The sequence below is a fragment of the Drosophila tropicalis genome, unplaced genomic scaffold (assembly GCF_018151085.1).
Source record: "Drosophila tropicalis isolate 14030-0801.00 unplaced genomic scaffold, ASM1815108v1 contig_717, whole genome shotgun sequence".
NCBI classification, from domain to species: domain Eukaryota; kingdom Metazoa; phylum Arthropoda; class Insecta; order Diptera; family Drosophilidae; genus Drosophila; species Drosophila tropicalis.
Genome location: NW_027173201.1, coordinates 727,152 through 755,143, shown reverse-complemented (window position 1 = coordinate 755,143; position 27,992 = coordinate 727,152). Strand labels below are relative to the sequence as shown.

At 37.4% G+C, this 27,992-nt stretch overlaps 1 protein-coding gene across 1 annotated transcript in view; it reads left to right on the top strand.

Annotated features, from left to right (window-relative positions):
- Nucleotides 1–16,020, top strand: part of LOC137579611 (cilia- and flagella-associated protein 58-like) — a 28,910-nt gene extending 12,890 nt beyond the window's left edge. Inside the window, exon 5 of the mRNA XM_068293389.1 lies at nt 15,808–16,020. Coding sequence (XP_068149490.1) covers nt 15,808–16,020 — 213 coding nt within the window. The remainder of the gene's footprint in view (nt 1–15,807) is intronic.
- The last annotated feature ends 11,972 nt before the right edge of the window (nt 16,021–27,992 follow it).

Here is a 27,992-nt window from a genome sequence, read left to right as displayed (position 1 = left end):
TACCAGGTTTATTAAAGGTGGGGTCAGCAAGTACGTAGGAATGCCATTTTGACATATCCACGTTTGCTATTTTTAACGGAAGAGCTTTTATTAACTTTGGCAAAACAATTGCCTCAACCTTAAGAAGTTTATCCCGTGGATTTCGCGTCTTCACATCTATTTTTACTTTATATTTTGATTTTTTGGCTTTTACTAAGTACACGCCACTTATTTTTGTATAGTTTTTAATTTTACGTAACTTTAATATTTGAGCGGCTTCTTCAGATAATATAGTACTCTGACAACCACTATCAACCAAAGCTCTTAATGTTTGAAACCCTCCATTTATTTTCTTAATTTGTATTAAGGCTGTGGCCAACAATTTTTGTTGTGCCGTTACACAGGTATTAACGCTCTCCTGATTTTCTTCATAATGGAGTAACGTATGGTGTCCTCTGCTGCAAAATGAGCAGACCATTTCATTATTGCATCTCTTGTTGCTTGAATGCTTCAAGCATCGTGTGCACAATTGTACTTTTTTTGCTATTTCCAGCCTTTCTATAGGTGTTAGCGCTTTAAACTTATAGCACTGAAGTGCGTTATGCCAGGGTCCTTTGCAGATCGGACAACTGTCTTTAAACGCCACAGCCGACGTTTTTTCTAATGGTTTTTTCTCTTCCTTTCTCACGGCACTTAGCGAGCAATATCTTTGCTCCAAGAATTCCATGACATCCGATAGCAATTGTATCTGCCTTGTTTTTCTAATCTGACTCTCATACAACTGTAGAGTCTCTCTGTCAAATTTCCGAAGTATGTGTTGAGCGAGTATTACGTCAACTTCATCGGACAAATTTGCTTTGATTTTAATTAAGTGTATTGATTCATTTATTATGTCAATCACTTCTTTTACACTATTTGCGGATTCATTGTTGATCATCGGTAAATCAACGATCCGATTTAATTGTTCGGAAAATACCCTCCGATTATATTCATACCGCTTGGTTAACAGTTCCCAAGCGGCACTATAATTGTCAGCTGAACCTGACAATAGATGAGCTACCATGCTCCTTGCTTCGCCCTTTAACGCTGATTTTAAATAATTAAACTTGAGAGCAAGATTTAAATCTTCTCTTTTTTCAATTAATTCTGTAAATAACTCCACAAACAGGTCCCGTTTTCTAGCCTCTCCAGAAAATGTGCGTACCTGAATCTTTGGCAACACCGGTAATTCGCCTCTCACGGTAACATTCTCACTCTTACAATTTTTTTTATTGTTCAATTTCATTTCTAGCATTGACAATGAATTTCGGACATCAAATTGTAAATCATCCATAATATTCTTTAATTTTGCATCACTTGTTATTACTTGACATGCCTGTACTTTCTCCCACAAATAGTTAATTTTATTAATATATAATGTCCATGTCCCATTGCCTGTTGACTTCAACTCTACTACCTCCAAATATTCCTGGAGCTGTCGGACTCTATCCATAAATATCTCCTGGTTAAGCTTAGGGTTTTCATTACTGGAGGTTGCATTCCCGCGCGACTCTCCTATGGTATCATCAACTATCTCTAACATGTTTGCCTCCGCTTCAACGCAAACCGACTTACTAGTGCCTGGTTTTTCTGACTCTCCTATGGCTATAATTTTGGCAACTATCGTTAATGCTTCTTCATGTATTTTATTTCTGAAATAATCATGATCTAAATTTGGAGCAGTCTCAATCAATTTTTTGTTATTAGGTATCCATTGATTCCTTATCTCTTTTACTTCCTCTATAACTTTGTTAGTTATGCTTCTAGGATCTAGTGCTTCCAACTGCCTTAACCTGGTATGTAACCCTGCCTGCTTCTCCAACACTTTTGCAGCCTTATTAGTGAACATTTTTGTCTTATAGGATATATGAATGTATATTACTTTTTTTTTTACATATATCCCTGCCTAGTTTTGCGTGTGGTTTTCAGGCCACACTCTAATTGAACAGCTTTAATGCCGCACAATTTTACATAGTTTGTTTTATAATTTATATAAAAAAAAAAATATGCATTGCAGTGCATTAAAAAAATTATGCGACGCAGCGCACAGTTTTATTATTAATTTTTGTTGGGCGCTCTTTGTAGCGCTATCGGTTCACGTAAAGGTGTTGATTGTCTCGTATTATCCTCTGCGTCAGCTGGTCGTCGCCGGTTGGCTGCACTGACGCTCCCTCGCAGGCGAAAGTGGCGGTTTGCCCCTCTCGCTGTTGATCTGCTGCTGTTGTCCTGGGCCTATGGGCTCAGGCGGTACCGGTGCCGGTCAGTGCACCAGATTTCCTTGTTCTTCAGTAGCCTCTTCTTTGCAACTATCCTGTTGCCTTGCAAATGCGTCGTTCATCTGCTTCTTGTTGCCGACTTGCAACTGCCTCGTTAATCTGCTTCTTGTTGCCAGTTTACTTGTAACCGCCTATAGTGTATATATAGGCGAGGATTTTTTTTTTTTTAACTTTCGGTATTAGGGCTTCGAATACGCCACACACAAAAAACACTCCGCCACCGAAATTACTACAGTTGCTTCGCTAGCCAAACTGCCTTTTAATTCGAACGCACGCACTTTTAATTTATTAAGCAATAATATTTTGCTTTTATTTTGCTGGTGGGGGAAAACAAGAGTTATTTATTTTGCTACCTTTAGCTGGTCTAAGCATTTACACTTGCATTAGATCTCAAACTCTTAAGGAGCTGATTCACTCTCTGAGTCTCTTACCACTGGTGGGGGAAAACTACAGAGTTCCTTTTTCTCGAAGGACCAAAATGAATAGGGATTCCGGAGGAGAAGAATAACCCAATCTTCATTCGTTGAATTCAAAATATGAACTGATTTTATTAACAAAAGTATGGAGTTTATATAGGGAATCTTAGGCTCTAGGAGGTAACAATTGTTCTTAAAATATCTTATTCTAATTAGACTCAAACCCAAGATTTCGGAGATTGAAAATTATTATTATTTTTGGGCACGGCTTCGGCCACTTGACATCCTGCCGTTGTGATATTTTGGGTTAGTTTAGAATTACAAGTGTTTTTCTACAATGTGTGTGGCTGATTGTAATTCTAGTCATATGCTAGATTACTTGTTTGTGACAAAAGTACAGTTGTATTATGTTTTCTTTAGTGCATCTGATTTGGTAAAGCCGCTTCAGATGAACACGATGTTTATTCTTAAACAATAGGTGAAGGAGTAATTAACTCCAAAGGACTAGCCTCAATTGAATTACAAGCAGGGAATAACATTATTCCGTATAAATTTCATTTACTACATTCAGATTTTGCAATCCCTTGCGATGGAATAATAGGACTAGATTTTATAAAGACTTTTAATTGCCAATTAGATTATAATAATTCAGAGGATTGGTTTATAATCAGACCTCCAAACCTAACGTATCCCATTAATGTACCGATAACATTTAGTTCTGGTAATAATTTAACACTTCTGCCAGCGAGATCCCAAGTGATACGCAAAATAGATTTGTCTTCAGAAGAAGAAAGCATTTTCATCCCAAATCAAGAAATTAAGCATGGTGTTTATATTGCAAACACTATTGCCCAAACCAAAAATACTTTTGTCTGATTTTTAAATACCACAGATAAATGCCAACTAGTAGGCATTAATAAAATAAAATTAGAACCGCTCTCAAAATACGATGTGGTTCAAACTTCAAATGACAATAGAACAGAGTCTGTTATTAGTAAATTAAAGAAAAATTTTCCAATCATGTTCAAAAAGCAACTTATGGAAATATGCACCGAGTATAGTGATGTGTTCGGACTTGAAACCGAACCAATCACAACCAACAACTTTTATAAATAAAAATTGAGAATAGCCAGTATATGTAAAAAACTATCGATGTCCGCATAGCCAAACCGAAGAAATTAAAAAACAAGTAGGAAAGTTAATTGAACAAAATATTGTTGAACCATCGATTTCACCTTACAATAGCCCACTCTTATTGGTCCCAAAGAGATTTCTTCCGGACCTTAAAGAGAAAAAATGGCGATTAGTAATAGCACCTAATTCATTTCAGAGAATGATGACAATAGCATTCTCGGGTTTAGAACCTTCACAAGCATTCCTTTATATGGATGATTTAATCGTTATTGGTTGTTCTGAACAACACATGCTTAAAAACCTAACAGATGTTTTTACACTTTCTAGAAAACACAATTTGAAATTACATCCAGAAAAATGTTCATTTTTCAGGCATGAGGTGACATTTTTAGGTCACAGATGCACCGACAAAGGAATCTTACCAGATGATACAAAATTCGATGTTATTAATAACTATCCAGTCCCTACGGACGCAGACAGTGCTAGAAGATTCGTTGCATTTTGCAATTATTATAGACGTTTCATAAAAAACTTCGCCAACTTGTTAAACCAACCTTGTTACAGTACCGAGTACCAAGCAAGCAAGCATGTGGAGCAGTTTTAACTCAAATCTATAATGGACTCCAACTCCCAGTTGCATATGCATCAAGAGCATTCACTAAAGGTGAAAGCAATAAAAGTACAACTGAACAAGAGCTAGCAGCAATACATTTGGCAATTACACATTTCAGACCATATATATATGGCAAACATTTCACAGTAAAAACTGATCATCGCCCCTTAACATATTTATTCTCGATGATAAACCCAAGTTGAAAACTAACTCGCATGCGACTCGAATTAGAAGAATACGATTTTACAGTAGAATATCTGAGAGGAAAAGATAATTTCGTGGCAGACGCTCTGTCCAGAATTACAATAACTGATTTAATTGATATGAATAAAAAAGTCCTGAAAGACACTACCAGGCATCAAAGTAGACAACAAAATTTCTGCGCAGAAAACAAACAAGAACTATTGCCAAGGCAAAGTCTTGAAAAAGCTTCTAAGGCCAACGTATACGAAGTCATAACAAATGACGAGGTACGAAAAGTAGTGACCTTGCGAATGACAGATTCGACATGTTTATTGAAACATGGAAAAAAGTTATAGCAAGAATTGACATTTGCGATTTATACTCCAATGGAATTCTAGACTTAGGTCAGTTTTTCCAAAGGCTTGAAAGGCAAGCCGGTGTATATAATATCAGCCAACCAAAAGTGGCACCGAGCGAAAAGATCTTTGAATCAATTTCGATAGATACTTTCAAACATATGGGTAACAAAAATTTAAAATCATTAAGAGTAGCGCTACTCAAGCCTGTGACCCAAATATACAATGAAAAAGAAAAAGAAGCTATATTGTCTACATTTCATGACGATCCAATTCAAGGAGGTCACACAGGCATAAATAAAACGATAACAAAAATAAAAAGACAATATTATTGGAAAAACATGACAAAACATGTAAAAGAGTACATTAATAAATGTCCAAAATGCCTGACGTCGAAAACGACGAAACACACGAGATCAGACAGAGTGATAGTAGACACAATTGGTCCACTACCACGTTCGGAAAATGGGAATGAATACGCAATCACTTTAATATGTGATTTGACAAAGTATTTAGTAGCAATTCCTATTGCAAATAAAAAGTGCAACAACTGTCGCAAAAGCCATATTTGAATCTTTTTTGTCTGAAGTACGGTCCAAGGAAGACGTTCATTACGGACATGGGAACAGAATACAAAAATTCCATTATAACTGACTTGTGCAAATATCTAAAAATAGATAACATAACATCTACAGCACACCACCACCAGACATTAGGTACCGTTGAAAGAAGTCATAGGACATTCAACGAGTACATTCGTTCATATATTTCAGTAGATAAAACTGATTGGGACGTATGGTTACAGTATTTCGTGTATTGTTTTAACACAACACCATCTGTAACTCATAATTATTGTCCATATGAACTAGTATTTGGAAGACAGAATAACTTACCAATACAATTTAATAGCGTAGATAAAATAGAACCTATATATAATATAGAAGATTATTTTAAGGAAGTTAAATTTAGACTAGAAAACGCGTATAAGAGAGCTCGAATACTTTTAGAAAAAAATAAAATTAAACAGAAAGAAATAAACGATAAGAAAGTATTAGATTTAAAACTAGAAATAGGAGACCAAGTTTATTTGAAAAACGAAACAGGTCACAAATTAGAATCTTCTCTAGGACCATTTGAGGTCATTAATATAGAAAAGAATAACAATATAATTATTAGAAATAAAAATAAGGAACGAAAAGTTCATAAAGATAGACTAAAAAAGATAAATAAATAAAGAAAAAAGATAAGAATATATATATATAAGTTAAGCACTTCTATCATAACAAGGAGTCAAGTACTTATACCATAAAACCCAAGTCCGTCAACACATGCCCATTGGCCGATCCTATTTCATCATCACAAGCAATTCCCATTGGTCAACCCCACCCAGTCGTCACATGCCCATTTGTCGCATGATCGCCTGTCTCAAATAACAGTCCGATAGCTAGGATAAACAACAAGTCACCCCACTCAATCGTCAGATGCCAATTTGTCGCATGATCGCCTATCCCCAGCAACAGTCCGATCGTTAGGATAAACAACAAACCTGATACCCAGAATCACCCCACAAATTTCGGCAATAAACAAAGAATTTAAATGCCTTAAAGTGTCAACGAAATAAAAACACTATATTGAACTACACTAAGAATCAGACAGGGTCAAATTTATCGCTGCAATTTCCTCAAAGATCCGTTCAGAGGAAAACTGATAACCCAAACGTGTTTGCCCAGGAGCGTTAGTACCTTCAACGTTGGAAAAGCGAGCCCTCCTACAAGCCGATCAGTACAAGCACCGAAGATGTTATTAATAATGTAAGTTAAGCAAAATAATTCTAAGTGAAAGAAAATCAAGAAAAGAAAAAAGAATTTATGTAAACACAGTGAGAAAAATTTTGTGAACCAAAACCAAAAGTTTAAATTTAAAAAGAAAAAAGAAAAACACAAGCTAAAATATTTATAAAATCCTTAATTAAATTTTTTTCCACTCAAGAAAAAAAGAATCAAAAATTGAAAAAGAAACTAGTAATAAGTAATCCCAAAAAAAGGGAAAGAAATAATTCAAAATTTAAAAAAAATTTTTTTTGTAAAAAAAGAGAATAATCATTTAATATTGAAAAATTTGCATAATACCACAAATTAAGATTTAAGAAATAATTTTGAAAAAAAAGAGAATAATCATCTAATATTGAAAATTTTGCATAATACCACAAACTAAGTATTTAAGTACCAAAAACCATTTCCACCAAGATTAGCGGACATACCGCTATACCTTTGTCAATATAAACTAAAATCCAATTTTCGCGGCATTATATCGTTCGTGACGTCATAATATTCGCGATATCGTAACACTTATTTCCTTGAAAGAAACCTGGTTCGAAATATTTTTTCCAAAATGACTAATGACAACTGGGTTAAAGCAGCAGTCCTCCAGCAGGGTGGTAGTCAGGCAGCAGCTTCCGATGCTCCGACAGCATCCACCTCAGGTGCAGCAGCCGTAAATAGAATAGAGGCACTGTCGATACAAGGATTAGATGTAGCTATCCAAACAATTTTGTCATCTCAGCTACAGGAAATAGCGAAACAATTAAATTTTTCTCAGCCAGGACATATTCCCTTTAGGGACCAGACAGCTAGCGTCCAGGATAACTGGCATGAATTAGACAAAGTGCCAGATATCGTAAAAAATCTTGACAAATTCTCAGGTAGTCGTGAAGAATTCTCAACATGGTTTGCTTCCGCCACACGTTTGATGGAATTGTACGCCCCCATTCAGGGAACACCTAAATACTTTGCAATTCTGGTAACCATTCAAGGCAAAATTACAGGCCATGCGAATACACTGTTGAAAGTATATCGCACTGCTTTAGTCTGTCTCAGTGTCTGTTATCTGAGTACTCAGACAAACGAGATTTAAGCACTCTAGAATATCAGCTATTCACCATGACCCAGAAAGGCGCATCCATTCATCAATTTTACTTCGCCGTTTACCAACAGATGTCATTAATACTAGACCAAATCGAATCATTGGGTTATACTCCCGAGACTATGGAAGCCATGGCAAAACAGGTCAGAGATAGGGCTCTAGATACTTTCATCAGAGGTCTTAACGGAGATCTATCAGACAGAATGAGCTTAGCTCAACCCAGAGATCTGAGGCCTGCATTGCAACTGTGCGAGATGTTGGACAATAAAAGGGCTAGGAACAATATCAGCCATCGTGACACTCGTCCACCAGTAGGACCAAAACCCCCGCATTATGCAAAAAATTACTTGCAACCTCAACCATCATACATACCGGCAATTCCACCAAAACCTTATAATAACAACAACTTTTATAATCAAAAACCAATGCAAAACGTGTTCATTCCCCAAAATAAATTCCCTCAAACGAAAAACCCTATGTTTTTCAATGCACCACCGAGGCCGTTTGCCCCGAAGCCTCAGCCGGCACCAACTCCTATGGATGTCGACGGTTCTATTCTAACAAAAAAGTTAACTACATGAACAAGCCAAACGCTAATTCACCACAACAATTTGCTCTCAAAAGAGTCAACCAGTCCACCGGAAATTTTCCCAATAAAGTACAGAGGCAATTCCATATCGAAACCGGTATGTCAGGTGAACAATATATCACCATATCGCCTCAAGAAGAGCATTACTCCGATATGTCCGATTATCAGTCTGCTTACCAAGGCCAAGAAGACCTTTACGAATTAGTTTCATATTCTGAGGTTCGTGAATATCAACAGCAGGAGGAATATTTTACCTCACAAGGTGACAACTCAGAGTTAGTCCCGCAGAATAAAGAGGAAACCAAATCACAATCACAGGAACCTCAACAGCCACAAATTGAGGACACCGTTAATTTTTTAGGTTAAAGTGTTCCTCTTTGCCGTACTTTGTTGTCCGGGACAAAGACGGAAAAGCATACAATTTCTTAATAGGTACCGGCTCCAACAAAAACTATGTCCAACCAGAAATAGCCAAAAACGTCAAAACAAATGAACACAAGTTTTACGCGAACACCGTAAGTGGTAGCATTTTAATCACCAGCCATATCCATTTGGGTTTATTTAACGAACCCAACAAACCTATAACTTTCTTCTTATTACCTAATTTGAATCTGTTCCATGGGGATTCTAGGTAATGACACACTAAGAGAATTAAATGTCATTATTGATATAGGGAAAGATCTATTATTTGTCAACAACTCTCACGTTGTTAAAGTAAAGCAGATGCGAGCTCATCAGGTCCATACGATCGAATCAGAGGAGCTCACCAATCAGCAGAAACTAGGGTTAAAGGCACTCCAAGAGGAGTACGAATCGCTATTCGCAGACCCAAATAAGAAGTTGACTTATGCTACTAATGTCCAAGGAGAAATCCGAACGACAACAGACACTCCAGTCTACACCAAACAATATCCGTACCCAGCTTCTCTCAAAGAAGTAGTAGAAGACCAGCTACAAGAATTACTACGAGATGGTATAATACGACCCTCACGGTCGCCCTATAATTCCCCTGTATGGATAGTCCCTAAAAAGAGCGACAGCGTTGGGAATAAGAAATATAGGATGGTCATTGATTACAGAAAGCTCAATGCAGTTACAGTTTCGGATAAGTATCCTATCCCTGAAATCGGAGAAATGGTTGCGCAGTTGGGCAACAATAAGTATTTCTCTGTTCTTGATCTAAAAAGCGGATTTCATCAGATTTCCCTTAAGGAATCTGATATTGAAAAAACAGCATTTTCTGTAAATGGAGGGAAATACGAGTTCACAAGACTCCCCTTCGGTCTTAAAAATTCCCCCATCAATATTCCAAAGAGCTCTCGATGACATCTTGAGAGACCTGATTCGAAAAGTTTGCTATGTCTACATTGATGATATTATAATATTCAGTAAATCTGAGGAAGAGCATTTCCGACATCTAGCTCTAGTATTTTCTACCTTGTCCAAAGCAAAATTGAAGGTCCAAGTAGATAAATGCAAATTCCTAAGACACAGCGTTGATTTCCTAGGCGTAGTTATCTCAAGGGAAGGAGTTAAAACCAATCCAGAGAAAATTCAAGACATTAAAAAGTTCCCCATACCAAAGAACCTAAAACAACTAAGGTCCTTACTGGGATTAGCTAGTTATTACAGAAGATTTATCAAAGATTTTGCTAAGTTAGCTAGACCCTTGACGGCGTTATTGAGAGGAGAACATGGCAGAGCTAAAAAGAATGTCTCAAGCAAGATTGAAATCCGATTCGGTGAAGCCGAACTCGATGCCTTTGAGAAAGTGAAAAATGCATTAGTATCACAAGATGTGATGTTAGCATACCCTGATTTTAAACAAGAGTTCCACATAACCACTGATGCTTCAAACTTTGCATTAGGAGCTTCTCTAGAACAGAACGGTAGACCCATTACATTCCTTTCCCGTGCGTTATCCGAGGCCGAAGAAAATTATGCTACAAACGAAAGAGAAATGCTAGCAATAGTATGGGCATTGGATAAGTTAAGGATGTATTTATACGGCAAATCCAAAGTGATCATTTACTCTGACCACCAGACTCTCACTGCTCTCATCCCGAAAAATAACAACACAAAGCTGAAGAAATGGAAAAGTTACCTGGAGGAATATAACTACGAGTTGAAATATAAACCGGGTAGCTCAAATGTGATGGCAGACGCACTCTCTAGAAACCCTACCAGCATAAATGCTAGCAGTACGTCAGCTACAGCCTATAGTGATGAAAGCTCAGGTCATGAACTCATTCCAGCATTGGAAATCCCCATCAATGTCTTTAAAAACCAATTGTTTATTGGATTTAAATATCAAAAATTTATAGAAGAAATAGACTATGAGAATATCATGAAATGTAACAAGAAATACTTCGGGTTAATCAATAAGAATAAATGTAATATTCATAATGGTAAGACAATCTGTAAACTGGAAGATCTGACTAATTTAGAAAACAGTAAATGTGTAGGAGCCTACTTGCAAAGAAGGAATCCACAATGTAAGGTCATCAACAACCAGCACGTAAAATCCCATTCGGAAATAATGCCCGGTACCTTGCTGCTGAACCAATTTCAAGGAGACATCAACATCAATGGAGAAAACATTACCCTAGAAGGCACCTTCATAATTCAAGCGGAAAACGCGACAGTCGTCATAGAAGACTCCTGGTATATTGTGAAGACACGCTTGGAAGTCGAGGTTCAACCACCGCTGTTGCAATTACTATCAGATAAGCAGCAAAGAGGTGAAAGGTTATCTCTGGAAATGATCAAGGAACTACACATCAATAATACTAATAATCTGGAGAGAATCCAAAGAAACAACTTGATTATGTCTTCGTCAAGCTGGATTATTCTAACCCTTCTGGCAGCCGCAGTGATAACATATTACATCATCAAAAAATTCTGCAGCCACGAAACAGGCAACCATGGTCCACCAATGGAAGTCTCAATCGCGCCAGTTCAATATGTTGTTTCGACCGAGGACGTCCGCACTTAAAGGGGGAGGAGTTAAGCACTTCTATCATAACAAGGAGTCAAGTACTTATACCATAAAACCCAAGTCCGTCAACACATGCCCATTGGCCGATCCTATTTCATCATCACAAGCAATTCCCATTGGTCAACCCCACCCAGTCGTCACATGCCCATTTGTCGCATGATCGCCTGTCTCAAATAACAGTCCGATAGCTAGGATAAACAACAAGTCACCCCACTCAATCGTCAGATGCCAATTTGTCGCATGATCGCCTATCCCCAACAGTCCGATCGTTAGGATAAACAACAAACCTGATACCCAGAATCACCCCACAAATTTCGGCAATAAACAAAGAATGGTCCTGAACACTTGTGTAAACAAAGAATGGTCCCACGCTCTTTGTGGACTATTGGACTCAGCCGCCGCCTGCGACGACGTCAATTATCCAAGCCTTCATCTAACATAATCAAATCATAGAAAATCAGTCTTAAGCCTAAGTCCAAACCATCCGGTAAAACTTCGCCTTAGCTCCGCGGAATTCACTCAGTCAGAATCTTTCAGTTATCATTAAGTTGTAATTGTAAAGTGACTTTAAATAAAAATTGTATTTTTTATACCGTGAGTGAAGGAAGTGTTTAATTTATATACATATTAAAAAAAAAAATTTTAAATTAAAAAAAAATTATTAATTTTAAAAAAAAGAAAAAATTAATATAATTATTTCTAATTTACAAAAAACATTTTTATTGATTACAAAAAAAAAATTAAAAATATACAACATAGTATTTAAGAAAAACAAATAAATAACACACTCTCTCTCCTTGCCAGCGCCCTAAGCGGCAGAGTGTATTCAATACATATAAGATGTATAGGCTAAGACTTTAATATGAATAAACTGTCCAGACATTCTGGATCACTGCTCGAACAGAACAGTTGCGTTTCATTTAACTAAAACGGATTTATTAAAAGAACTTAATGCGCACATAAAAGTATATACATATGGTATTTTATTTATATTCCGGTTTTGGTTATTGGCAATGATGTTGATGTTGTTACAATTAATTTTCTTATGGCTTAAACAAAAATCCAAGTGACTGCAGGTCTGTCCCGAAACGAGTGCTCGTTGTCGTTGCAAACTTCCAAGTCTAGTGTGACCGTCTTTTCATTATTTTATGAGGCTTAGAACTACGAACTGGCTTTAGAAACGATAACCGCTTCTGGTTCTTTTTATACCCTTGCAAAAAGGGTATATTAATTTTGGTCAGAAGTGTGCAACGCATAGAACGAAGCATCTCCGACCATACAAAGTATATATATTCTTGATCAGCACGACGAGACGAGTTCAAATAGCCATTCCCGTCCGTCCGTCCGTCCGTCCGTCCTTCCGTCTGGATCAACACAAACTCCTCCTAGACCGTAAGAGCACGTAGGCTAGTATATACTGCAGGGGTTGTATATCTCGGATTCATATTCAGCCGGATCGGACCACTATATCTTATAGCTCCCATACAAACCCGAAAGTCACGAACAGTGACTTTTCTCAATAACTTCGTTAATTTCTGTGCTATTATCGTGAAACTTAATATTAGAGTTTATTACGCCTGTAAACTACTGTGCCAAATTTGATCAAGATCGGATGACTATATCATATAGCTCCCATAGGAACGATAGGTTGCAAACAGTGACTTTTGTAAATAACTTCGTTACTTTTAACGGGATTGCTTTCAAATTAAACAGTTGTAAGTTTAATATACATATATGTTAATGACTGTGCTAAATCTGATCAAGATCGGGCGACTATATCATATAGCTCCCATAGAAACGATCGGTCGAAAACAGTGATTTTTGTAAATAACTTCGTTACTTTTAACGCGATCAAATTAAACATTTGTTAGTTTCATATATCTGTTAATGACTGTGCCAAATTTTATCAAGATCGGGCGACTAAATCATGTAGCTCCCATAGAAACGATAGGTTGCAAACAGTGACTTTTGTAAATAACTTCGTTACTTTTAACGCGATTGCTTTCAAATTAAACAGTTGTTAGTTTAATATATATGTTAATGACTGTGCTAAATCTGATCAAGATCGGGCGACTATATCATATAGCTCCCATAGAAACGATCGGTCGAAAACAGTGATTTTTGTAAATAACTTCGATACTTTTAACGTGATTGCTTTCAAATTAAACAGTTGTTAGTTTAATGTATCTGTTAATGATTGTGCCAAATTTGATAAAGATCGGGTGACTATATCATATAGCTCCCATAGGAACGATCGGTGGAAAACAGTGACTATGATCAATATCTTCGCTATTTCCTACGATTGTAGGCCATTCTTTCACAAGCATAAGCCTTTTTAGATAAAACGTTCTTCCACATTGATGGCTAATAGGTAGCTCTGTATCTTCAGGAGCTCTCATATCCAAACCTGTCAGTATCATAGACGAGCTCACTTTTGTGCTTCTTGGCTTAGTGTTTTATCATTTGTTGCACTTTGCCCACATAATTATACCAGGTTGCTAGACTTTCCAAACTCAATTTCGGTAGCATAATATATGTGCATTTCTTCCACATGTCCGTTTCCACGCGGAACACCAGTTGTAATGATTAAATGTTGTATGGTATTGTCCCTATAATATTGCTCAAACATTAAAACACTTTATCTTTCAATTTAGGAATGAAATATGATTTTTCGACTAATAACTGTTTTCTTTGCTGCTCGGTTACATTCGGTCCTCTGCACACAAGCCTTTGCTAATTTAAATACAACAAATTATCCTTAGTATCTTTCTAGATTAGAATTGCCTCGTAACAAAATTTCGATGCATCAGCATGGACCTCTGTTTGCGCCTTCAGGTTATATAACCTCAACACAGACTCACTTGTTAATAATGCCTTTAATCGTTGGAACGCTAACTCTTCGATCTCGCTGAACACAAATTTACTATCCTTCCTTAATATACAAAGATCGTACCACAATTTCAAAAAAATGTCATAAAAATTGGAGTATCTCCATGAAATTTGCTGATGCGATAATAGTATGGGATATAAAACATGAGATCCCAAAAATTCAATCCGATCGAATAAATAGAACACAAGTTACAGTCAATATAATTCGGCTCTGCTGCCGGCAGCTCCTTGCTGCCTACTACGTCATCATCAAATCAACAGAGCACATCAAATCATCATCAAATCAACACACACAGACGCAACGCTACATAAACTGTATGTGTATGCGTGCCGTGCTTTGCTTAGGGGCAAAAAGAAAAAATTGTAATATTAGGGGTAAATAAAAAGAATACCACAGTTGCCCCACTAGCCAAACTGACTTTATAATCGGACACACGCATTTATTAATCAATAATGTTCTGCTTTTATTTTAAACTATGTCTGTTACCACTGGTGGGGAAAACAACAGATTTCTTTTTTATCAAATGACCAAACATGATCCATCCGGATCGAAGGACCAATAACCCAATAACCCAATCTTCATTTGTTGAATTCAAATTATGAACTGATTTTATTTACAAAAGTAGGGAGTTTATTATTATCATTTTGCCGCTCTGATCTTTTGGGTTAGCTTAAAATTACAAGTGTTTTCCACAACGTGTGTGGTTGATTGCAACAAACGGAGAAGTTACAACAGACAAGGATGCCCCGCCAAAGAACAGTCGCCAACACTTCGGAAACCTTGTTGACAGAGGAGAACCATCGGCCGCGAGATTCAACTTTTTTGCCATCTTTTTAGCCTAATGAAAATTAAACGAGAGTGTCACTGGCAGACTATACCGCCAAGGGCAGCGAGAACAGTCAAACAGACGCTGCCAAAGAAACGGCCAGCTGCTATTCTCTTGCAATCTGTCCTATAGCGACATGTTGAAACTGGTCACACGGAGCCAATATGAGAAGCTGATAGCAGTGGGCGAAAACGTACGCACCCGGGCTTCGGCGGTAACCAAAGGGCTACGCTTCGTGTCCCTGCAAAAGTTGCCGATGCCGTCTTGAAAGCTGGCAGCCGCACTCGCCTGAACTTGGCGAGTGTCAGTTGCTGCAGATGTCTTTTTGTGGTCACGTTGCCGCTGCATACTCGGACCCAGTCGACAGGACAAACTGGTGCTTAAGGTGTGGAGGTAAGGACCATAAGGTGAAGGATTGCAGAAATGGTTATAATTGCTGCTTATGCGAGGCAAATGGCATAGCCAATAGAGCGCATGTAGCTGGCAGCCAGCGTTGCCCATCAGCATACAGGAGCGGAACAAATGTGCTGCTTTCCCAGACGCAGCATTGATTAGATTCCTACAGCTAAATATAAACCACTGTGAGGCAGCCCAGGATCTTCTTCTGCAGACCCTAGTGGAACAAAAGAGCGATGTGGCCCTTGTTAGCGAACCCTATAGGATGAAACCCAGCGGATACAGTTTGCAGCACTCACGACCTTTTAAAACCTATCTAAGCGCAGTTATGCCTCGAAGCAGCGACCACTTACGGATCCGGAAATTGTTGCAGCACTGTTCCCGCAAACTGGAGGAGAAATAGTGAGGAGAAATAGTGAGTCGACGGATACCCTTCGCGTAGAGCCTACCTCTGTATGCTGCGAATCGTACAATGTGTCGGCTGGTGTACCACAAGGCTCCCAGGCCCAAGATTATGGACTGCCATGTACGACGGCGACCTGAGGCTGCAATCAAAGCGTGCGGTTAGCTACCTCGGAATATGGATCGACACCCGCCTCTGCTTTAGGGAGCACTTGGCGTACGTAAACGAAAAGGCAGCCGCGAGCGTCCGTGCCTTCTCAAGGATCATGCCGAAGACGAGGGGTCCCAAGCTGGAGTCCAGGAAGCTGCTAATGACAGTCTGCAGGTCGATTCTTTTATACGCGGAACTGGAGTCAAACGTGGGAATATGCGCCGAAAACCTGGTGGAACTGATGATGGCGAGAAAGAACATGTGGGAGGCGGTGTGCAGTTTCGCCGCGTCAGCAATCCGCGAGCTGCGTTTAGCCGAGCGTGGCAGGGCTAGACCTGGAGTGGCATAGGAGGTAGCAGCCATCCTGCGAAGCAATTCCCTCGAGGAAGTACCGTAGGATTCCAGACGCCAAGTTTGCATAATTTAAGATCTAATTTCTGCTCTAAGGGAAAGGCTCGTCGAAACTTCTGGCATAGCAGCAGCTTATCCTCCATACTCACTCTGTGGCTCTGTGGTTTCTGCGCTGCGGTTGCCTTGTTTGTTTCAGACCGCCGGCAGTTTATGAAATATTTAAAAAAAAAAAAAAAACAAGAGAGGAAAAATGCCGGGGAAAAGATGAAAGAATTTGTTGCACCTTCCGCCAAATTCGGTGCCCACATTCAGGCATTGTTTGTGAAATATTGATCAGTTGGTTGTTGTTTTTTCCATTTTGTTTTATTACCGAAGTTGCAATTTGCATTAAATTTACGTAATGTTTTGAAAACATTTTTCCAACAGCAATTTCCCCAAGCTGAGGGACAAAAATCAGTAGCAGGCGAGAAAAACGCGACAAGATATATACAGACAGAATGAGATGGAAAGAAAGAGAAAGAGGGAGACACCAAGAGAGGCTTGAGTTATGCTTCTTCATCATTTTGCTCTTCAAATTCGAAGCAGGCGTCGGGCCTGGGCTCAGATACAGTGTAAAAAAGATGGCAAAACCAGTGTGAGAATTTTCTTTCTTTCTGTCTTTCTCTTCCTTACTCACTCGCTAATGAAGCAAACTTTGGTCGTATATTCATATACTATGTATGCGATGAATAAATATTAAATGGAGACATGTGGAAATCATAAATCATTTCCCAGTTAAAAAAAGGGGGAAAAACCAAGCACATGGAGCAATGTAAGAGTTCGGGAGGAGGGCAGGCTGGTTGAGGTGGAGACAATGGCACATAAATTATTACAACAAGAAGGCAAAAGCGTTGCTAAAAGCCTTTTTATTTGACTTTGGTTAATTGTTGTTGTTGCTATTTGCTGCCGCTTTCTGCCTTTTGTGTCCATTATAGTTAAGGGGATTTTGTCTTCTACTACAGCTTCTTATTCTTCTTCGTTGGTTTTTCCTCTTAATATTTCTCACATTTTCATATAACTTCTGGTATTATTTTATTTGTTCCTTCCTTTGCTTTTTCCTATTATTATTGATGTTGTTTGTTTTTTTTTTTTTTTTTTTTTTTTTTAAAATAAAAAAAAAAAAAAAAAAAGAAGGAAGAGAAAAAATTTTTTTTTTTTTTTTTTTATTTTTTTTTTAAAAAAAAAAAATAAATAGAAAAATTTTTTTTTTTTTTTTTTTTTTTGTTTTTTTATTATATAAATTTTTTTATTTTTTTTTAAGTTTTTTAAAGATAAAAAAAATTGAGTTGGGTAAAAAAAAAAAAAATTATTTTTTTTTTTTTTAATAAAAAAAAAATAAAACCACAGGGGGGGGGGTGATCTGCGCCGGAGTAATTTTTTTTATACTTTTATATTTTTTAATTTTTTTTTCCTTTTTTTAAAAACAATATAGGAAGAAAAATTTTATTAAAAAAAATATTTATTATTGAAAAAAAAGGCCTAAAAACAAAGGAAAAAACAAAAAAATTGATTAAAGTCACTTGTTTCCCCCCCGGTTTCTCTATGGGAAAGAATTAAAACAGACAAAGCCTTCACGTAGCCGATGGGCAGCAAAAATTATTGTATCTAATTAGAATGTGCCCCATGGTTGGGCAGCAAAAAAATTTCTGTAACTAAATATCTATAACCACGACACCACAAAGGCTTACCAACCATTGCATTCGGCAACTATACGTTATTGTGTGAGGCCTATCTTGGTGTTAACACGATTCATCTGCGGGACTCTTAATGCGGCTAGCAAGACAATCGGCTGGGGTGGTTCTTTGATGAATGTGTTTCACCCACTCACACGTCAGCCACTTTAAATAAAGTCCCTGTGCTGAAACTCAAAATAGAATAGAGAGAGAAGAATAGAAGAAAATAGTCCTAGTGTTGGCTGTATAGGTGTATTTACAGCCGCGCTCTCTACCCACCCTACCATGATTTTCCTTTCAGCGCTAGTGGAAAATCCCAGAACAAACATCCTTATTCACATTAGATTGCCCAAAAAGCAACTTTAAATAAAGTCCCTGTGCTGAAACTCAAAATAGAATAGAGAGAGAAGAATAGAAGAAAATAGTCCTAGTGTTGGCTGTATAGGTGTTTTACAGCCGCGCTCTCTACCCACCCTACCATGATTTTCCTTTCAGCGCTAAGTGGAAAATCCCAGAACAAACACTCCTTTTTATTTTTAGTTTGCCAAAAAAGCAACTTTAAATAAAGTCCCTGTGCTGAAACTCAAAATAGAATAGAGAGAGAAGAATAGAAGAAAATAGTCCTAGTGTTGGCTGTATAGGTGTATTTACAGCCGCGCTCTCTACCCACCCTACCATGATTTTCCTTTCAGCGCTAGTGGAAAATCCCAGAACAAACATCCTTATTCACATTAGATTGCCCAAAAAGAAAGTTCAGAAAATTACCTCATTATAAAAATCATTATTATTCACTTAAATTAATGTATTCTCACAATCATTAATTTCTTAGAATCTAATGTTTCATTCTGTAGTATTCTGAGAACAAAGTTAACTCACATTAAAAAAAACCAAAACCATTCCATAATATATACCTATATAAGAAAATTTACAATTTCATAAATGATCAACAAATTAATTTGTAATTACTAAAATAATATATATAGCTCGAAACTTTAACGCATATCGATTTATATTCAAAGATAATTAAATCAATATCCAAAAAAAAATATTCTAAATACTCGGCATAATTTCATGAACATTAAATTCTCTTTTTTTTTTTTTTTTTTTAACTTCGACCCACTGTGCAAAAGCAAAACGCAACGCTTACATATGCAGCGTATAAAAATTAACCGTTCAATTTTTTTAACTCTTCACATACAAAATGTTTTAATAAAACAATTATGCATATTTATTCACTCTTGCCTTTTTTTCTTTTTTTATTACTTTTCACTTTTCAGTGCATTCTCTTTTTTCTTTTCTTTACGCATGATTTTATTTGAAACACATTAGAAGCATATAAAAATATATAGAGGGGCAAACGGAGTGGAGATAAGCAACGACAATTGTTTTCGCTTTTGTCTTTGCATTGAATACTCTTGCTTAACGTCTCCGACTTCGCTTTATATTTTGGTAACAAAAAAATGTAGTAGAAAAAACTCACCCTTGTAGCGTCCGACGAAGGCCTTCGAGGAATTGCTGTAGAGGCTATAGATTTAATTTAAATTTTTTTTTTTTTTGTATTAATTATGTTCACATTTTTTTCGTTTCGTTACCAAATAAAGCAATTGCTCATGCTTGTTTTTTTAAATTTTTTTTTTTTTTTTTTATATTTTCACTTTCTTCTTCCTCTGTTATAGATTTTTTTTTGACCTTTCAATTTTGCATTAGATTTCTTTTTTTCATTTTTTTGTTTTTGCTCATATTTTTTTTTATTTTTAGTGTATGTTACCTCGCGACTAAAAAAAAAATTTTGGTTTTGCACAATGGGCTCGAAATGTTGCTTTGCGTTTCCTTCTTTGTATACTTTTTTTTTCCTTGCTTAACTCCTTTTTGCTTTTTTTTTTTTTATTACAAATTTATTACTTGTACACTAACTAGCTTTCGATTATAGTATATTACCTAGGTTTAAACAAAAGAAGAAGTTAAAAATTTTCGTTTTCACTACGGCTTTCTGGCTTTAAACCTACTTGATTTTCACTCTGGCTAGACTTTTTCACTTTTTAACTCGGATACAATTTATTCTTTGGGCTGCGTGTTTTCGCTGTTTTCACTTTTCACCGCTTGCCGCGTGTCGTATCGAAATTTGACTGATCAGATGGTCGCCAATGTAATTGCTTCGTCCCCTTTGGTGAATAACTTCTTCGCTGCTTGCACTATCCAACATAAATGTCTTGGAATTCTGGCTTTGGCAATCATTGACGCCAAAATTTGGGCTTTACGTTTGTCTAACAAAGAAAAATTATATACACATACATGATAAAATGTGAATGTCGTTAATGCGTTTTTTTTTCTTTTCTTTAGAGCTGTATAATTACCTTCTTCTTAATCAAAGCAATACATTTTAATTTCCTTTTTTCTTTTCCATCATGAACGAACATACCGAGACTTTGAAAATCTGCGTGCAAAATTTTATTTGCAAAAATGACAAAATTTTAATGATTCAAAGAAAAATTAGCACTTACTCAAGAAATATATCTTTAAATAGAGAACACCAACATCAATGGTTTCTTTTTTTTTTCTGATTCAAGCCCAGGAAGGATGGCTTGTATTTACTCGGATTTAAAATTTACTTGGGTTATTTTAACCACAAAAAAAAAATGAAATATTAATTTTTTTCCACTTCCTGCAAAGGACTGTTCCGCTCGGTTGCCAATTTGAAAAGAATTTATCAAGATAGTTCGCCTATGCTCTATGCCTAGCTTTGATCTTCGTTTAGACCCGAAGTCAATTGTCAAAGTGACATTATCCGCTATTAACATAATGGGAAAAAGAAATGTACCACTGTGGTGAACTTTCTTTCTGCAATCAAGCAGTGCATTCGCGGGTCTTTTAAATGCTGCCTTCCTTTCTTTTTTTTTTTTTTTTTCTTTTGAGCTGCAAGTTTTACTCAAGGCACCTCCACAACCACAGACGAATTCTAGAGTTTTCTCGGGGAATTAGTCTGAAAACCTCATTGTTTAATATCCTTGGCATGATATGTTCCTTGTAATTTTCCTTGAAGGTCTTCTAAAACATAATAACAATTCCCTAAACATTCCCTGACTCTAGATTTCACCCATTGAGGATTGAATTTCGCATTCGTATTTTTCTGAAAATTACTCTGGCTGAAGTTTCTTCTGAATACTTCTTGCCCTATCCTAAAATGAATTTGTCGAGTGCGCAAGTTATACTGCTTGGCGTTTTTATCTGCTGCTGATGCAATTTGCTGTTTTATTTCTTTTCTCAACAACTGCAATTGATCGTCTTTCCTAAGGGGATTAAGTGATTCATCTAATAAATTGAACTTACTTAGTAGACTATAATGAGACCCATGTGTGATCATATCAAAGCCAAAAACTGCATGATATGGAGAACAATTAATGCTCACATGATGACCATTCCGCAGAGCACAACTAATTGCTGGAATATGTTCATCCCACTCTCTATGATCATCGTTAAGATAAGCTCTAATCGCTGCTATGATTGATCGATTCACCCGTTCTGAGGCGTTGGCTTGAGGTGAATACAACGCTGTATATACATGCTTAATACCAAGCTTCGTTAGCCACGCGTTAAATTCGACCGCTTTGAATTGTGCTCCGTTATCGCTCACTAGGATTTCCGGAATACCAAACATAAAGAAAATATGATCCTGAAGAAACTCCTGTATTAAACGAGATGTCAACTTCTTCAACGGACAAAGCCAATGAAATTTGGAAAAGTGATCCAAAACTATTACCAACCCAATATGCCCTCGCTTACTGCGTGGATATGGACCGAGCAGGTCTATGTATAACCTTTGAAAAGGACGCATTGAAACTGCTGGCTTTCCCAACGGCGGTTTTAAAATGTAATTCGGGGCTTTGGTAGACTTGCAAATATCACAGTTACGTACATAATCTCTCACTTGTGACACCATGCCTGGCCAATAAAAAAATCTCCTTATTAATTCTAGGGTCTTAGCCATTCCTCCATGTGCTGATATAACACTATTATGAGCACTGCCTATGACTTCAGTCGTCAAACCAGATGGAATCCACAGTTTCCATCTCGATTCTTGATTTTCTAAATTTCCATCATCATGTTCAGTTCGTATATAGACAAAACCATCTTCTACTCGTATATCTGGATATTCTCCCAGACTATCTAAAAACTTTTTCTTCAAATTCTGATATTCACTATCACTAAAACAGTTGGAATTTAAATCAACACCAGGATAAACTTCTTCTAGTGCACTTATTTCGTCTGAAAACATTCTCGAAAGCGCATCAGGTACGACATTGTCCCGACCTCTTCTATGGCTTATCGTGAACTTGTAACTTTGCAATTTCATGGCCCATCTAGCCAACCGTCCCTTCAAATTAGGTTGCTTCATCAGCCACAAAAGGCTCGCATGATCCGTAATCAATTCAAACTCCTGCATCTCAATATAGCATCTAAACCTGTCGATTGCTTCTAATGCTGCTAAACATTCCCGCTCCGTTACACTGTAGTTTCGTTGAGCTGAACTCAGTTTCTTGGACATAAATACAATTGGTTTTTCTTCTCCTTCATCTGACATTTGAACTAACGTAGCGCCTATGCCGACATCGCTCGCATCGCAATGCACATAGAACTTCCGTTCAAAGTTCGGGTTCTGCAAAACTGGAGCTGAAGTCAACGCAGACTTAAGCTTTTCAAAGGATTTCTGAGCTTGCTCGTTCCAGACAAATTTCCTTTTCGACGACAGAAGCTCGGTGATTGAAAAACTAATATCTGAAAAGTTAGGTATAAATCGTCTATACCATCCGACTACTCCCATAAACGCTCTTACTTGTTTAACTGTTTTCGGAATTGGCCATGACTGAATCGCGTCTGTTTTTGATGTGTCAGTTGAAATTCCTCCATTGCCTACTATATATCCTAAAAATGCAACTTTTGTGACACAAAATTTGCTCTTTGCCACATTTAAAGTCACATTCGCCATTCGAAATTGCTCAGCTAGCTTGGCTAACACAATAAGATGTTCCTCAAAGCTTTCTGATACTACACATAAATCGTCTAAGTATCCAAAAGTACAATATTTTAATTCAGGGGGGTATTATTTCGTCCATTAGTCTACACATTGTTTGCGCGGCATTACACAAACCAAATGGCATAACCACAAAATGATACAATGGACGACCGGGTACTGTAAATGCTGTGATTGCTTTTGATTCCTCACTCAAACCAATTTGCCAAAAAGCATCCTTCAAATCTATCTTGGAGATGATGTTAGCTTTTGGTAGTCTTGCGAAAATTCCATTGATGCTGGGCAGTGGGTATGCGTCTTTCTTTGTAACCTCGTTAATACGTCGTGCATCTAAGCATAAACGAACTTTTCCCGGTTTAATCACCAAACGCATGGGCGAACTCCAAGGACTATTTGACTTCTCAATAACTCCTAGCTCTAACATTCTATCGATCTCCTGAAACATAACTTTTTCAACCGCCGGTGAAACTGGGTAAAATCGCTGTTTAATCGGGGTGGCATTGCCTACCTCTATATGATGTTGCAGAAGCTTTGTTCTTCCGAGGCCTTGCCTTTCAAAGTCTGGAAATAGACTAATGATTCCGCCTAAACGTTTTTCTTCTTCTGCTGTCAGCGGAAACTTTTCCTCACCGTCTTTCTCTGGTAATCTAGGCACGTTGCTATTTGAAGTTTCAATCGAGGAAATTACACCCGGGGCCAATTTGAAAGCTTTCCAAAAATCTGTCCCTAATACTACCCTATGCTTAATCGAAGGGATTATAAAGAAATTAATGTCCTTCATCTGCTCCCTATATTTTACGTTCAGTTGTATGGATCCAATAACTGTTTGTGGCTGTCCATCAGCCGTTTTTACTGACGAATTAATTTTGCGAAATTTTGAATTGTGCGACCAGTCTATTTTAGCCAGGTCTGCTCCAATGCAACTAATATTTGCCCCTGTGTCTAATAAGCCTAATTCTAAAAATTGTAAAAATGAAATTGAAGCATAAAATCGGCCATCTACGGCTTCATTAATTACTGAACAAATTAACCTTCTTTTGGTATTTCGTACAGCTTTCCAAAAGTTACGCATACGCAAGGTTGAGCGCTTTGGTGCTCTCTTGACGCATGCGACATTACTATCATCAGAAAATATTCTTTCGCGGACTCTTGCATATTCTTTTAAACGTATGTGGTATGGTTTAATTGGATGTAACTTAATATTCTTTCTATTTGTTTGTAACTCTGAAATGTTTTCTTGCTTTTCTTGTTCAGTGTAATTACGATTTAATCTTTTGTGAGCAACATTTACTAAGGGTCCGTCCGCTTGTTGCCATACGGTGGTCCCTTCCGATAGTTTTCCGTCCGATTTGAACATTTTATGCACTGCGGCTTGTATACTCCTTTTGTTCCGCAGCCGTAACAAAAGATAATCCGATCTTCTAGGCACATGTCCCAGCGATGTCCTTCTACGTCACAGTTCCAACAAACCAAAGAATTCGCCACTCGCTGAACTGCATCTACCTCTTTCACCGACAACTCGTCTTCTGACTGTTCTGTGGCGTCTAGTAGCTGCAGCTACGGATTTGTAAACGGGTTTAGAAAAATTTACACTCTTGATCGGACGCTTAATTAGTGTCTCTCCCAATAGATTTTCTCTTCTTTGTACTAACTGTCGTAGATGTGACACCGAAACAACTGATATATATAACAATGCTTCACGCACTTCCGGTATCAGGTTACGCTGCAACTGCTGCACTAGTCTATCCTCTTCCAATGGAACCGAAAGCCTACTAACAATGGATATTACATCCTCATAAAAATTATCAAATGATTCTCCAATCTTTTGCTTCCTACTTCTTATTTCTTCAAAAATTAAATCATCATCCTTGTTATCACGATATTGTCTTTTGAGTTTGTCACAAAAATCTGTCCATTCTACTTGCGTGATCTCTTTACGGTATCTCCAATACCAATCTCGGGCTTTTCCAGTTAGGAGAATATGTAGGTTCTTACAGACTACTGAAAAGTCTCCATCTAAACTATCCATAGTTAATGCACGCACTCTGTACAAGAATTCTTGCACGGTACTGCCTTTTTGTGATCCCTCGAACTTTATACCCCAACTCTGGATAATCTGTGTAACCTTTTCGCTCCTAATACTTGATGTAGAAATCGGCGAATTTCTGGGTGAAGATTGTGCTCTAGCCTGCGTATTTACTTCTTGTATGCTGGCTGCTGCTTCATTCGTCTGCAAACTCTCAAACTTCTGATTTATAAGATTCTCTATTCTTTCAAACAATCTTTCGTAGTCGACCGCTGGTGCCGATGTACTAGCTGTGGCGTTGACTCTTGTCTGATGTCTCTCAAAATTTTCTGGTTGAGCGCGTTGTACTCTTCGCTTAGGAGGTCTTCCCTGTCTTTTCGCTTTTCGTAGTGGTTCTACCTCTTCTGATGAATTCATCACCGTATTTTGCGGACTAGTGTCATCAGGTATGGCTGACTGTTCTGGACCAGATAAAAGGTGTGCTTGCCTCTGCTGTCGCGTATTATGGACTTTAGGAACTGCTTGTTTGACTGGCTGATAACTCAGTTCTAACTCGTACATCTCTAAGGTGGCATAAAGACTTGCATACCGGACACTCTTGATTTGTCGAAACATAAGTAATTATACAATTTCTATGAAATGAGTGCATACACTTTGTCGTTGCCCTTTCGTGTACGTCTGAAATAACTTGTGAACAAATGCTACACACTTGTGATGAGGATGATCGTGGTGCCTCCTCGTACTCTCTATCACTGTGTACCACTGACATTTTTAAATATTTGATAGCGTTATCAATTCAACCAAATGTTAATCAAATTCTTATTTTTTTTTTTTTTTTTTGCAAAAAGGGTATAATAATTTTGAATAATTTTTCTTTTCGGGTTACTCTAAGTGAATTCAGATGTAATAATTTACTTTATCACTAGGGACTACTCTTGAAATCTGCGTTAGGGACATCTGCTGCTAATTTCTCTGCTATTTTCTTAGCAACAGGAAATAGAAATTTACATAAGTACACTCATATTTTGGGTAGCGTCTTTCTTTTTAAGCGGTTGGGTTAGGGTCACTTGACTCTACATCCCATAGTTCCATTCTCAAAAAAAAAACATCTTCCCTCTTTTATTTGAGTTGCACCTACATAAATGAATTTATCGTTACCTATTATGATCTGGGGTTGGCTGATTAAACCATTAATGTTCTCACCAATGTCCTGACCACTCACAATTAAGCTGCTACGGGCTATACTAAAAGGGATAACAAAACTAGACTGACTAGTCTACGTACTCTTTACAATAATACTAGCGGTTGCATTATCCTTGGATGATGTTTCAGCCATTTGTCACAATCATAATTCCAGGTAATGCGTATTCTATTAAAGCAAGAGGTACAGAGTCTAAGGCTACCATCATGCCTTCGTCTACTCAACACTTTGCAAAACAGAGTCTAGCTCTCGGGCACATGCCAAAAGTTAGTAGTTTCTGCTGTTTTGACAGTTATTGTTTGACTTGGGCTCATGTTGACAATTAGCTTTAAAGTATTCGGAACAATTAGTAACCTAGTTGAATATCCGGACCAGATCTCTGGGCATCGCCGGAGACGGTAATTCCAATAATAGTTAACTTTACGATTTTAATTGTTGATAGTATAGAATAAAAATTTAGAATGCACAAAGAAATTAAAAGAAGAAAAGGGGTCAATCTACCAATGAATTATCTACCTGAGAAAACCTTAAGGAGATAATTATCAAATTAGAATCGGGCCCCTCACGTTGGGCGCCAAAAATTACTGTAACGTACAAAGCCTTCACGTAGCCGATGGGCAGCAAAAATTATTGTATCTAATTAGAATGTGCCTCATGGTTGGGGGCAGCAAAAATTTCTGTAACTAAATATCTATAACCACGACACCACAAAGGCTTACCAACCATTGCATTCGGGAACTATACGTTATTGTGTGAGGCCTATCTTGGTGTTAACACGATTCATCTGCGGGACTCTTAATGCGGCTAGCAAGACAATCGGCTGGGGTGCTTCTTTGATGAATGTGTTTCACCCACTCACACGTCAGCAACTTTAAATAAAGTCCCTGTGCTGAAACTCAAAATAGAATAGAGATGAAGAATTAAGATCTGGGGTTGGCTGATTAAACCATTAATGTTCTCACCAATGTCCTGACCACCCACAATTAACCTTCGCTACGGGCTATACTAAAAGGGATAACAAAACTAGACTGACTAGTCTAATGTACTCTTTACAATAATACTAGCGGTTGCAGTATCCTTGGATGATGTTTCAGCCATTTGTCACAATCATAATTCCAGGTAATGCGTATTCTATTAAAGCAAGAGCTACAGAGTCTAGGCTACCATCATGCCTTCGTCTACTCAACACTTTTCAAACCAGAGTCTAGCTCTCGGTCACATGCCAAAAGTTAGTAGTTTCTGCTGTTTTGACAGTTATTGTTTGACTTGGGTTCATGTTGACAGTTAGCTTTAAAATATTCGGAACAATTAGTAACCTAGTTGAATATCCGCACCAGATCTCTGGGCATCGCCGGAGATGGTAATTCCAATAATAGTTAACTTTACGATTTTAATTGTTGATAGTATAGAATAAAAGATTAGAATGCACAAAGAAATTAAAAAGAAGAGAAAGGGGTCAATCTACCAAATGAATTATCTACCTGAGAAAACCCGAAGGAGATA